At 33.3% G+C, this 14,348-nt stretch overlaps 1 protein-coding gene across 1 annotated transcript; it reads left to right on the top strand.

Moving 5' to 3' along the window:
* The first annotated feature begins 2,193 nt into the window (after positions 1–2,193).
* Positions 2,194–10,875, top strand: LOC139871586 (cullin-4-like). Its single transcript, XM_071859289.1, has 17 exons — positions 2,194–2,721; positions 5,079–5,194; positions 5,327–5,673; positions 5,772–5,952; positions 6,551–6,673; positions 6,779–7,066; positions 7,180–7,305; positions 7,730–7,831; positions 7,926–7,979; positions 8,069–8,175; positions 8,271–8,331; positions 8,752–8,883; positions 8,968–9,105; positions 9,182–9,262; positions 10,068–10,148; positions 10,260–10,340; positions 10,481–10,875. The coding sequence occupies exons 1-17, from the start codon at positions 2,367–2,369 to the stop codon at positions 10,592–10,594; spliced, it is 2,487 nt and encodes an 828-aa protein (XP_071715390.1). The 5' UTR covers positions 2,194–2,366; the 3' UTR covers positions 10,595–10,875.
* The last annotated feature ends 3,473 nt before the right edge of the window (positions 10,876–14,348 follow it).

Raw genomic sequence — 14,348 nt, 5'->3', positions numbered from 1 at the left:
AAAAGTGTTTCTAGGGTTCATAGTTGACTTGAAATGGGTCAAATGGGTAAGTTTGACCTAGCGGGATAAATTGGGTATGAAAACACCCTAGATATGTGTTGATGGGAGTCTTAGAACCTTAATCACTAGCTTTTAGTGGTTAGTTGGAGGCTTGGACCTTGATTGAGTGATTCTAGTGCAAATGAGTCATAAATACCCTTTTGGGTCATAAATGCACTAGTGAGGTTAGTTGGTGTTCGATCCAACTTATTATGTGAATTAATTGGGCATTAAATTGTATTAGGTGACTCGCATTGAAGGTTACAAGTATTATTGGAAATCTCACCAAGACGAAAAGGTGAGTGGAATAATTATACGTGTATGTATATAATGTATTTATTTGTGGGGCGGGGGTAGGGCCATATATGCGTTGTCTAAACCGCCTAAGAGTTAGTGTTATATGCGTTGTACACTAACGATTGTTTTGAACGGATATGTGTTGTCCACACCACCCAAGAGTTAGTGATATATGTCGTTGTACACTAACGGTTACTATGAATGGATATGTGTTGTCCAAACCACTCGGGGGTTAGTGATATATTTCGTTGTACACTAACGATTGTTATGAACACCGATGGGAAATTCGAGTACCATTCCCTTGTACTATTGGTTAACCATGGTTACGTGTTGTAGTGTAGCATGTTATATTATCCGAGTTGTATATGCTATTGTTGTGCTAACTTGTGGTCTCGAAGATTTTAGCGTTATACTTGCGATGGTATGCTATTTAAATTGCTAGCGTGTATGAGGTATTTGTGTAAGTGATTGCAAGTAGGTATATTATATGTGTATATGTATAATTATTGCATTCACTAAGCTTTAGCTTACCCTCTCGTTGTTTACCTTTTTAGGCTCCGGCGTGGACAAGGGCAAAGGTATTCGTTTGGATTAGTAGTGGCTCGCGGAGGTTTAGCTTTTGGAAGTGCGGCCAAGAATTTGGGTAGTTTAACCCCAAACACCATGCTCTAGTGTCGTTTGAAATTTAAACTTGAATGGTCGAAACTTATATTTTTGGAACGAAATTCGTAAGACGGGTCATTGTGGGCCCGGTGTTGTAAAACTTATTTTTATTGTGAAAAATACCTTAGTTTTACTTTTTATGATTTGTTGTGAAAGTCGTTTCGTTTAAAAATGTCGGGAAGAGGGTTTTCCGCGCGAGTAAGTTGGACCACGGGGTCAGAAACTTACAGTTCATTTGGACGCCGTCCAAGGTTCTTGGACGCCGTCCTGCAATACACAACTGGACGCCGTCCAGATGACTGGACGCCGTCCAGATACACTGGTTCAGAATTTTTTAATTTTTTTTGTCGTGTTTTTGGATTAACGAGGGTTGGGTCGTTACATAAACTGAAATGAAACCAAATTAAGAAGTAAACAAGCCCATTTACTCATCTAGTTAGAGCACTAGGAGTCGAGCTTTAAAACCGCCGTTACCATGATTTAGCGGTGGGGACGGTGGCAAACACCACTCCGCCCCGCCGTTAAATCGGCGTTAAATGCGTTTAACGGTGACCACCGTTGCCTGTGTAACGCTGTAATTTTTTTTCTTTTCTTTTTTTCTTCTTTCACTCCGTATTATTTTTATTTTCCAGCTTTTGATTTCTTCTTTTTCTTTTTTTTTTTTGATTTTTTTTTGGCAGGTGATTGATGATGGAGAAGAAGGAGTTAGGTGAAGAGAGAGGGAAGAAAGATGAAGAGAGGGAAGAAGGTGGTATGAATTATGTTTTTGAATTAATGTATTTTTTTTATTAATGAAATTTAGTATTGCATTTGTTTTTATATTTTTAATATATTATTAAATTAAATAATATTATTAAAAAAGGGGGATGATTCTCACACACGCTTTTTTGATCCTCACACACCTATTTTAACCTTTTATTCTTCTAATAATACTCAATTGGTGTGTGAGGATCAAAAAAGTGTGTGTGAGAATCATTCCCATTAAAAAAGTGTTAAAAAATAATTAAATAATGATTTAATATTGAGATTTAATACTAACCATTTCTCCTGCTTTAGCTTTAGTGCTAAATTCAATGTTAAATTTAACACGAGATTTAACACCCAAGACTCCTAGTGCTTCTTACTTCATAGTCCATTTCAAATTTTCAATATTTCAACATATCCAAACAGCCCCCAAATAATCCACAGTTTTAACCGCAATTCGTCACTTGTTTCTTCCTTCTTCTTCCTCCAGATCTCCACCATATGTTAATATTAATAATATAATATTAATATTAATATTAATATTAATATTAATATTAATAAATAATAATTAAAATATTTTTACATCTCTATTTAAAATGATTTTTTGACAATTTCAATTTCTTATGTCGCAACCTTCACACACCAACTGCAAACGTTCATCTAACACCTGCACATCATCACCACCACCATCCACCACAACCACTGCCGGAGGCGGAGGACCTCACTTCTCTCCGATGAAGAAAGCCAAATCACAAGCTGTATCTTGCTCTCTAGATAACAAAAACGGCTTTCAATTTGATAATAATAGTAATAGTAATATTAACATGAATATTTCGCCGTCTTCTTCAATAATCGAAGATCCAACTGAAATCGATGCTGGCCGTTCCTCATCTGCCGGTGGATTCACACCTAATTTATCTCGGAAAAAAGCTCAGCCTCCTCAACCTGCTAAAAAATTCGTAATTAAGCTACATAAAGGTTGATTTAATTTCTAACCTAATTCACTCTTTTCACTTCAATTACTTGTGTATATCTATTATGTCTATGTAGAATTTTCAATTTCTGTTTAATTAGGCGTTTTGTTGTTGAATTGTGAAGGTAGGGTTGTGGATTTATGAATTGATTTATATCAAGCGTATAAATGTTTATGAATGTTTAATATGAAATTGAGTACTTAATTAACTTGAGTTTTTAGAGGTCTAGATCATACTTCTCTAGATTAGGTATCATATCTATCATTTGTCACTTAAATTATTGTAGAAATGTATAGGAAGTTTTATCTCTTACAAGTTGTGTAGTTTAAGTGAGAACAGGACTGAAGATACTAGTATGTAGGTACATGAATAATATTCATAATCATGATATGTTTTAATTCGGAAGATGTAATCTTGTAGATGAGAAGGGCTACATAGAATGTTTTTTAGTGTACATTCAGAAATTATCCACTGAAATAATGGTTGAACTTTTATGTGGACGTTACATCTGAGATTTACTTGTACGTATACCTTGAGTCTGTGGCTGGATATTTTTACTGATATCCGAAATTAGGTTATTTCGGGGGGTCATTTGGATAGCTCAGATGAACAATCGAGCAACTGCCGACTCTCTCTGTCATGATTCATATGTTTAAGAGTTTGTTATAGCAAATGTTTGATACTTTTATTTATATTTTGTATTCTTGTATTATTTTTAGAAAGTCAAGTAAGCTACCACATGAAAACATACATTACCCACAAATATGTACATTTGTCTCATTCCCGGGACATGAACCCCCCGACCTCTTAGTTTGACGGTTACGTTGATACTATCCTTGCTGATGAATGGATAGTTCAGGGGGTCATCATTATTTTCTGTGAACACCATTTTAAGCTCAGGAAATGATATACATGGATTAACTTTTATATTGCTCTTTCTCATATCTATTTTTCTGTTCATTATGACTGTATGATTTTGCTTTCAGTTGTGGAGGGTAATACATTATATCGTACTGAAATTTTTGTTTGACAGTTGTCTTCTTAATCTATTTCCCGGTTCCCTTTCGTAAGAAGAAATCCAAACATTTAATTTCTGTAAATTCTTTTTATCATATATAGATCAAAGGCATGGAAATACCTCTTTTTATGTTTTTTTTCTTTGTTAACTAAAGAAGAATACATAACAAAAGAAATGTAACCAGTAAGGGGTGCCCTAATCGTTGTGACTATCCTTGAGTCTGTGGCTGGATATTTTTACTGATATCCGAAATTAGGTTATTTCGGGGGGTCATTTGGATAGCTCAGATGAACAATCGAGCAACTGCCGACTCTCTCTGTCATGATTCATATGTTTAAGAGTTTGTTATAGCAAATGTTTGATACTTTTATTTATATTTTGTATTCTTGTATTATTTTTAGAAAGTCAAGTAAGCTACCACATGAAAACATACATTACCCACAAATATGTACATTTGTCTCATTCCCGGGACATGAACCCCCCGACCTCTTAGTTTGACGGTTACGTTGATACTATCCTTGCTGATGAATGGATAGTTCAGGGGGTCATCATTATTTTCTGTGAACACCATTTTAAGCTCAGGAAATGATATACATGGATTAACTTTTATATTGCTCTTTCTCATATCTATTTTTCTGTTCATTATGACTGTATGATTTTGCTTTCAGTTGTGGAGGGTAATACATTATATCGTACTGAAATTTTTGTTTGACAGTTGTCTTCTTAATCTATTTCCCGGTTCCCTTTCGTAAGAAGAAATCCAAACATTTAATTTCTGTAAATTCTTTTTATCATATATAGATCAAAGGCATGGAAATACCTCTTTTTATGTTTTTTTTCTTTGTTAACTAAAGAAGAATACATAACAAAAGAAATGTAACCAGTAAGGGGTGCCCTAATCGTTGTGACTATCATTACTAAAATGTGATGTGTCTGAAGTTCAATCATTGCTAGGTGCAAAAATCCTGAATTGGCCAACCTCCTGAAAAGGGAGGACTTTACCTTGTTTGAGTCGGTGTGGCAGTGGGTTCAAACCCTGTGGATTAATCGGCCAAAAGGTCAAAGCCCCTACCACCCACCCCACCCCAATTTAAGAAAAAGATAATAAAAGATATATTACACCAAGTTTTATGATATGTCAATGCTTTCTTAAAGCTACATTAACGTTTCCCTATTTCATCCTTATTTCCAATTTTAGAGTCCTACCTTGTTGTTCTTATATTAATCATGGTAATAGTAATCACACAGTTTTGAATCTTTCATTTTATTGTACTATTTTGATGTTGTATGGTAAATGAGACTTTATTGAAAATGTTACCTTTTTCTTGTATTTTATGTTAAAGGCAAGCCAACCTTGCCAACCAATTTTGAGGAGAATACATGGGCAGTGTTGAAGTCAGCAATTAGTGCCATATTCTTGAAGCAGCCAGATCCTTGTGATTTGGAGAAGCTTTATCAAGTGAGTCATGCATCTTTATTCTTTATTACAATTACAATTTACAATTAACTATTAATTACAATTAACTATTAGAGTATTAGTTACAATTAACTATTAATCTAACTATCTATTCTTTATTCTTCTCTATTAAAGGCGGTCAATGATCTTTGCCTCCACAAAATGGGGGGAAGTCTTTACCAACGGATTGAAAAGGAGTGTGAGGCTTACATATCTACTGCTATGCACTCATTAGTTGGTCAAAGTGAAGATCTTGGGGTTTTCTTATCACTTGTGCAGAAAACCTGGCAAGATTTTTGTGACCAAATGTTGATGATCCGTGGTATAGCGTTGTATCTTGACCGTACATATGTGAAACAAACTCCAACTGTGCGGTCACTATGGGACATGGGCCTTCAACTTTTCCGGAAGCATTTATATCTAGCTTCTGAAGTCGAGCACAAAACAGTTTTTGGCCTTCTGAAAATGATAGATAGTGAGAGGTGAACTACCAAATCTTTGACATTTCTTAAATTGTGGAGTAGATCTGAATATTCATGTAGCTTTTATAACTGATGTGCTCATATTTTTCACTTGACAGATTAGGCGAAGCTGTCGATAGAACACTCCTTAGTCATCTCTTGAAGATGTTCACTGCCTTAGGAATTTACTCTGAGAGTTTTGAGAAGCCGTTCCTTGAATGTACATCAGAGTTTTATGCTGCTGAAGGAGTAAAATACATGCAATACTCTGACGTTCCGGATTATTTGAAACATGTGGAGGTGTATATCTTTTCTCTTACCTCATTTAACCATTCTGTGCTTGGTCAAACTCTGCCAACGGGCAAATGGCAATAACATAAAAAATATTTAGTTAGAGGCGTAAAAATGACTAAGTCTGGGGGTGAAAACTCTTGCCTTTGAGTATGCTTATACTCAAAACACTTATTTTAATCTATGAATACCTTGTGCATCAAACATAATTTCATAAATTATACATATCAAGGGTTTTGATAATGAAAGCTACATGGGATTGTGTTCAGCTATAACAAGTAGTACTACATAGTTTTAGATAACTGATGTTTGTTGGTTGAGCCACAACAAATGCACAAAAAGACATTCTTGACAGCCATGTCTTTCACGACACCCCATTCTTATTAGTAATCTGTTTTATTATAATTTTTGAATAAAAATTGATTTAGCATGTTATATGCTTTATTTTGTATACCTTGGGCTAATCTCTTTCTTTTTATTTATGTGCCTCGATCATAATTAATTGGGTTCGAAGTTAATCTCTACCTTCAATCATCATATTTGCTTTAATTTGATCTTACTTTTTGTACTTTCTAATTACTGGTATTAAATGTGTTCATCATTGCAGGTAAGATTGCATGAAGAACATGATAGATGTCTACTCTATCTCGATGCTAGTACAAGAAAACCGTTGGTAGCAACTGCCGAAAGGCAACTCCTTGAGCTACATATATCTGCAATACTTGATAAGGCATGGATACTTCTACTCTTCTTCTTTCTTTTATCTTTTAATTTTCTAATTATCAGTTTTAATAAGTTTAATGTAGCAGTTAAAGTATCCGTTAACTAAATCCAGGGTTTCACAATGTTGATGGATGGTAATCGAACTCAAGATCTTCATAGGATGTATACACTTTTCTCTAGAGTAAATGCCCTGGAATCCTTACAACAGGCTCTCAGCTTGTACATCCGTAAAACAGGGCAGAGTATTGTAGCAGATGAAGAGAAGGAAAAAGATATGGTGTCTTCTCTTTTAGATTTCAAGATGTTGCTTGATAAAATATGGGAAGATAGCTTTTCGAAAAATGATGTTTTCTGCAATACAATTAAAGAGGCTTTTGAGCATCTAATTAATCTCCGCCAGGTACGTTTTTTGTTATATTTTCGAAAAATTTATTTTCTAATAAATTCATGGAGGTATCTCAGTATGCCTGTTATTGTTGTGAAATTAACAGAATTAAAATTTGCTATCTGCAGAATCGTCCTGCTGAATTGATTGCAAAGTTTCTGGACGAAAAACTCCGTGCTGGAAATAAGGGTACATCTGAGGAAGAATTAGAGGGAACTCTTGATAAAGTCTTGGTTCTGTTCAGATTCATACAGGTACCTATATTATTTCAATAATTGAGGGACGGAAAAATGGCCAGGCTGAGTTTTGGATAACGGATGAAAATGTGTGACTTCTGTTACGGCAGGAACGTATTGGGTGACCTTAAACACTCTTTGTCCAAGAGATCAATTTTTGTTATAACTAAATAGTGTGTCAATGGCCTTGCAAATTTTAATTGTTTCAATAATAATATAACTTTTAGATTTATGATCCTAGTCTATACAATATTGTAGTGGATTGGATAAGGTTATCGTTTATGCTTCAAATTTTTTTTTGCTGCTTTAAGCCAAAAATCAATTAACTAACAAATATTTGCATGGTTTTAGTTATGTTTATAAGGTTATCCTTTATGCTTCAAAATTTTTTTGCTGCTTTAAGCCAAAAATCAACTTATTAATGTTTCATTTCGTAATATAGGGTAAGGATGTGTTTGAAGCCTTTTATAAAAAGGATCTTGCAAAAAGGCTTCTTTTGGGAAAGAGTGCATCTATTGATGCTGAAAAGTCTATGATCTCCAAGGTTTTAAATCTACATATCTACATATAATATTATATACCTGCTGTTTTAGGCAAGTGTATCTTCTGATAATTAACCATTTGGCCAATTAATATAGTTGAAAACCGAATGCGGCAGCCAATTCACCAACAAGCTTGAAGGAATGTTTAAGGTATGTATCTATACTTATACCAAGTTGATGGAAATGTAACAACAATATATCATTATTCCGAAAATTTACTGCTAATTTCATTTTCTTAGGACGTAGAATTATCAAAGGAGATAAATGAATCTTTCAAGCAATCATCTCAAGCTAGGTTGAAACTCCCTTCAGGAATCGAGCTGAGTGTCCATGTGTTAACAACTGGGTATGCTTTACAGTTGTAACTTTATTTAGTGACTGTGAAAATGACTGAATCAACTTTCTTTTGCCAACTATAGTAACATGAATAATTGTACGCAGGTACTGGCCAACATATCCACCAATGGATGTCCGCCTTCCTCATGAGTTAAATGTTTATCAGGTAAGAGATGATTAATCAGTTCCGAAATGCGCCAGTTGGCTAACAGTTTCAAATGCGCCAGCTGGCTCGGTTTGGGTCAAACAGAAACACTTTTACGTTTTACGTTCCAAAATAGGATTCTATTGATTAATCAGTGTGTCAGGTGATTTTCATTTTAGCTTTAAGCCAACTTTTTTGACTTAGATGATTTTGGAGGTTTGATCTTATATGCATATGAAAAGTAGAATTTGGTTACCTGTAACCCATTTGATCCTTTCTTGCCAGTTTTTTTATTAAGTTACCCGTTTGAGCAGTTAAAGATGTAAAACATAACCTGAACAGACTCATACATAAATAAATCGGTCTGCATTGCCACATTTAGTATCATAACTCATTCAGTTTTTGATAAAACTATAAGCAGAAACTTTATAATTGGTGCAGGACATTTTCAAAGAGTTCTACTTGAGCAAGTATAGTGGTAGGCGATTAATGTGGCAAAATTCATTAGGTCACTGTGTCTTGAAAGCTGAATTTCCAAAGGGAAAGAAAGAGCTGGCAGTTTCATTATTTCAGGTTATTCGCTTTTTTTGATCTTGCATGGTTGGTTAATATATATAGCTCCAATATGTAAACGGTAGCTAAATTTTTTTTTTCCAGACTGTGGTTCTGATGCTGTTCAACGATGCACAAAAGCTTAGTTTTCAAGATATTAAAGATGCTACGAGCATAGAGGACAAGGAACTGAAAAGAACTCTGCAATCCCTTGCTTGCGGGAAAGTTCGTGTTCTCCAAAAGGTGGTGGTTATTAACTTAAAATTTAATTTCAAATTATTATCTTCAAAAAACTAACGGATCTTAATCTTTTACCCAGATTCCAAAAGGTAGAGAAGTGGATGATACTGATTCATTCATGTTCAATGATTTATTTACTGCTCCTCTTTATCGTATAAAGGTGAGACCAAAAACGCATATGCTGAATAAATTGTTATTTAAAAACGTGTTAAATGGGCAGAACGTTGCTTAAGTGTATTTAATAATGTATGAAGCCTTTAAAATCATTTTATAAAAAAGATGAATACTATTGTAACATTATAATATTTGTAATCTTGTCTAAGACATTGTTGTAACATATTTAGCAATCTTGGGTGACAAGTGTTTTGGGTCAAACCAAGCCTACCTGAACTATATTACCCATTTTGACCAATTTTCCAACTCACCAAGGTTGTAAAAGATGCAAGACAGAGATGAAAAGGTCGAGACAGACGTTGACCAACGTTGACTTGTAAATATATATATATTAAATATAAATATTCCAAACATATTTTAAACATAAATATTTTAAAAATAAATGATTTACAAATAAGATGATGTTGAGTTAGTTTAAATAATATAGAGGTTTTTTTATATTGTTTTCTATAATTATGGTGCATTTATTAATTTATCTTCAAAGGATGCTATGTAAGTCGGTGTTTTTCCTGCTAATTTTTAAATGGGTTGCGAAGAAGAAGAGTCTGACACCCAAAATGCCCATGTCTTTCTTGGTTTTCGTATACACTGGAACAAGTCTAGACAAAAAGTCGACTTTGACTGAAGTTGACCGACTTTGACCCTAGTTTTGACCATTCCTTAACTTATTAAACTTTTTTCTTTGAATTGGGACGGCCTAGTCACCTTACCGCCGCAAGCGCCGTTTGCAACTATGCAACTCAGCCTGTTTTGTCACCTTTACATTGTGCTGTGAAATTGTGTGGCTACAGGTTAATGCTATCCAATTGAAGGAAACTGTGGAAGAAAATGCAAGCACTACAGAGAGAGTATTCCAGGATCGTCAATATCAGGTCAAAGCATGACTGTTTATTCAAATTATCTTTATTCTCAGTACAACATGATGCGTTTGGGCTCTTATACCAGTTGTTAGTGTCCTGATCGCCCTTTGACATTTATTGCAGGTTGATGCTGCTATTGTTCGCATTATGAAAACTCGAAAAGTTCTGAGTCACACGCTTTTGATAACTGAACTTTTCCAGCAGGTAATTATCTGGTTATCAAGAAAAGGTTACATTTGTTCTTACCATAACTGAATTGACCCACATTTGTAGTCGAAGTTCAAATATTATAAAGATTTGAGCCAAATTATGAACCAGTGTCTTTTGTCATTCTTTTGGAACAGCTTAAATTTCCTATAAAACCCGTTGATTTGAAGAAGAGGATCGAAAGCCTGATTGACAGGGAATATTTAGAGAGAGACAAGAGCAACCCTCAAATATACAATTACTTAGCATGAGCATCAATCAAGTATGCTTTGCTTACACATGGCGTAAGAGATCTGTTCTTGTACGATTCCCTTGTTGGTTGTCTACAGTGATAGCTTTTCTTCTCATTGTAAAGTCTTAATTTTAATTGTCTTTATGTTTTGTAATTGCGATTGTAGTATTGTTAACCACGCTTGCTCATTTAAGACCTAAGATTAAGTTTACATACGCAAAGCATACACTCTATCTATAGTAAAACTAGATAATTAGAAAAACTTATGAACTTTCGATTTAAACCAGTTGGTTTGTTATATCTCCCTTCAGTAGTCAAAAGAGTTAACAATTTTATTTTTTTTTTGTTTGCCAAGTGCGGAAGATCAGGGAAGCTGTAAAAAGAACAATTTCAACACATTTTGACATTGATCGTTACGTATTCCAACCGAGTACGATCCTGTTTCCTGTTAAACATGTGCCTTCTGTGACTCCATTTATCTTTGACATATCAGACACTATAAACAATCATTTATGAGGAAGCGGGTCGAAATTTCATTTACCACCTTTGGTTCCAACAGATCAGGCTTTAATACAGGGAAAGTTTTTCATTTATGTCCCATTTAACTTGTATTCAGTCTCGAATTCTTTCAAATATGGAGGTAAAAACAATAAACTTAAAGAAATAGGCTTTGAAGATTGTATACTGACTGGGTTAAAACTTCAATACCTTTAAATTACCAACTTTATGAACTTTGATATATCCTGCTGCAACTAGCAACCAGTAACGTTTTATGCTAATTGGGTTTAACTGTTTCAGGAAATCATTTTTGACAGTGATTGCAGATGTAGTTGTATCAACTTAATACGATTTAGTGGTAGTACCAGAAATCGACAAGTTCTTGGCTTTCAAGGCAGCCTACAATATCATATAAAATCATCTAAAATTGAGTAGGAACCTTACTGATCTTAAATCATCTGCATCAAACTTCCTGCCTGTTTATATCTTCTTGAAACATGATAGATTCGAGCTCAACTCGTTTAGAGTCTATTAAGCTTGAATTCGCTTCGTTTGATATTATAAAAGCTAGATTTTGACTCGTTTATATATATAGTATAGTTATTTTAAAATAATTATATATTATATATTATATATATAACTGTAAAAATGATAATAAATGTATATATCTATATCTATCTATCTATAGTATTTTATAAATCTTTAAAATGATGATGTCATAAATAAGGATTATTCAAGCTTACAAAAATTCCAAAATAAATAAAAAATTTCTAAACCTCTCATGATGATGTCATTAAAATAAATAACTATTTTTAATAAAAATATTAACATGTTAATTGTATGATATATGAAGCATTATGTATAACCTTATGATAAAATACCTCCATGACCACATGTACAAAATTTGAAGCATTATCTACAACCTTAGAAGTTATAGTAATATACCCCATGACCATATGTATAATATTTAAAATATTATGTACAACATTATGATAAAACACCCTCGTGACCATATGTATAAACTTTAAAACAAATTGTATAATCTTTTACAAAACACATCATTAACATATGTACAAACTTTGAAGTATATTGTACAACCTTCATATAATATTTGTATTTTAGTTTAAAAAAAATTAAAAAGCCATTTGTTATTAATAATAATTATTACTCAAAATATAAATACTCAATTTTAGAGCAAACTTTATTATTATTATATTATTATTATTCAAATATGGGTTTTTTTTACGGGATTAATTACGTTACATATGTATGCGAAATACATGTCTCAATAAAATATTGTAATGTAGATTTTATGACGAAAACTTATAATTGTGATAAAAATTGGAAGAAAGTCGTGAGAGAATAAATGTAGTTCATTTATTCTGACCAAGTTAAGTATATCAATATGTTTGTAAAAACGACAAGTTTCTTAGTCGAAATATGTGGTTCCGCGGGTCATTAAAAATGATAGCCAAAAAAGAAATAAAATTTAAGAGCGTCAATGACATGCATTAATATATTTTACATTTGAATAACTTACCATCCAAAAGTGAATATAAAACCCCTTAGTACAATAATTTAATGCACTTAACGATAGTCTTAAAGAATGTTGTTAAAAAAATCTACATGAAATGAGATCTCAGTTTTTGTTCTCCGGTTTTCGACAGTTCAGCTGGCCTCAGCGTTCTTCAAATGATTTTTTTGTTTTGCTAAGAATGGTTTAGATACTTCTCTGGCTTTAAGAATTTAGTGTTAAGCCTTGTTTTTTTTTTTTACCTAACATTATTGAAAATGTTTCCACTCATTTAGTGGTGGTTGTTTGGTTAGCTTAGTAGTTTGTTTTCGTTCGTTGTGGTATGTTGTAGGCTAGTTTTTGGATTTGTGATGATTCAGTTTTGTAACTTGTTGATTTTGGATCCATTATTTATATCCTAGGCTTGTTATCACATATGTAAAGTGTGCACAAATAAGATGTGCCTCTACATAAAAATAAAGGAATTGTAGAAAAAGTACCTCCCCTATAAACTGAGACAGAGGGTCTGCTTTAACCGAAGTCGGATTATCTGCTTTACACCGTTTTATTTTTCCTAATTAGTCAAACTAGTGGGTAGTTATTTCCTTATTTTCCTAGAACGTTTTCATTGATGGAGTAGTGGTATTTTCTTATTTCTTTTGTGTTTTAGAAGCTCTTGTAACCATTTGGTTAATGTATTCAATACACAATCAATTGATTTTTTTCTCTTGTTCATCATTATTTTCTAATCACCCTCAAGTTTTTGTTTTATTTTGTGATTAATAAATTTTGTCAAATGGGTTTAGTTAACTTTCATGTTCGATCTCATGGGTTCATTTAAAAGTAATTTAGTTTTTGGTTGTGATTATATTTTTAGAATTTTAATTGGGTTAAGGGAAAGTTCGGGTAAAATAGTCTTCAACTAGTTATCGAACCCTCGCTTCGCGCCGGGGGTTCGGTTTTCAATGTATTTTATTGCGTTTAGTAAAATTATTTTGTGGCTGACGATGATGTCGTTGAAGCGCAACTCGAGTCGAACTAAAAGGTATAACCCGTGAGAGATTTAAATGTTATTTTAAATTAACAATATATGTGCATCTCCGCGTTTCGCTATGGAATTGTCGACTTTTAAAAATTTAACGCAAAATCGACGTGTATGAAAAGTACCCCAAATATTTAGCGTTTTTTAAAAAGCGTCCGTTTTGCGTATAGCTAGTGACATTGTGTTCCTAAAATTATTTCGAGTTTAACGATGGTGTCGGAAAAATTTAACTCGTTGCGAACGAGAAGATATGACCCGTTGAATATTTGGGTGGAGTTTATTTAAGATTTTTTATGAAAATGGTTATTTGACACTTTACCCCCCTGTTTGGGGGGTCGATTTGACTTTTTCAAAAAAGTGTGGGGGGCGTTGTTGGTAAAATGAAATTTAGTTAAAATTAAAAAAAAAAGTGAAAAGTCGAAAAAGCCCTGGTTACTGTTCATAATTGTTGTCTATTAGTTAATACTAGTTGCGGAGCCCTCGCTTCGCGCCGGGGGCTCCGTTTTGAATGCGAGTTAAAAGAAAAAAAGTCTTTCCTAGTGTACAAGTCGGTAAAACGTGGTGAGTGTTATTATTCAGTATTTTTGGTGTTAGTGATGAGATAAATAATAATTTAGAATATAGGTATAAATTGGGGGGTTTAATTTGTATTTTAATGAAAATTAGGGAGTTAGATTTGTAAAAAGTTAAAAATTGAATAGTACTATTGATAATGAATAA

Source organism: Rutidosis leptorrhynchoides, chromosome 1 (genome assembly GCF_046630445.1).
Source record: "Rutidosis leptorrhynchoides isolate AG116_Rl617_1_P2 chromosome 1, CSIRO_AGI_Rlap_v1, whole genome shotgun sequence".
In the NCBI taxonomy this organism is placed as follows: domain Eukaryota; kingdom Viridiplantae; phylum Streptophyta; class Magnoliopsida; order Asterales; family Asteraceae; genus Rutidosis; species Rutidosis leptorrhynchoides.
Note: the sequence above shows the minus strand (reverse complement) of the source record. Positions and strands in the feature narration are given on the sequence as shown.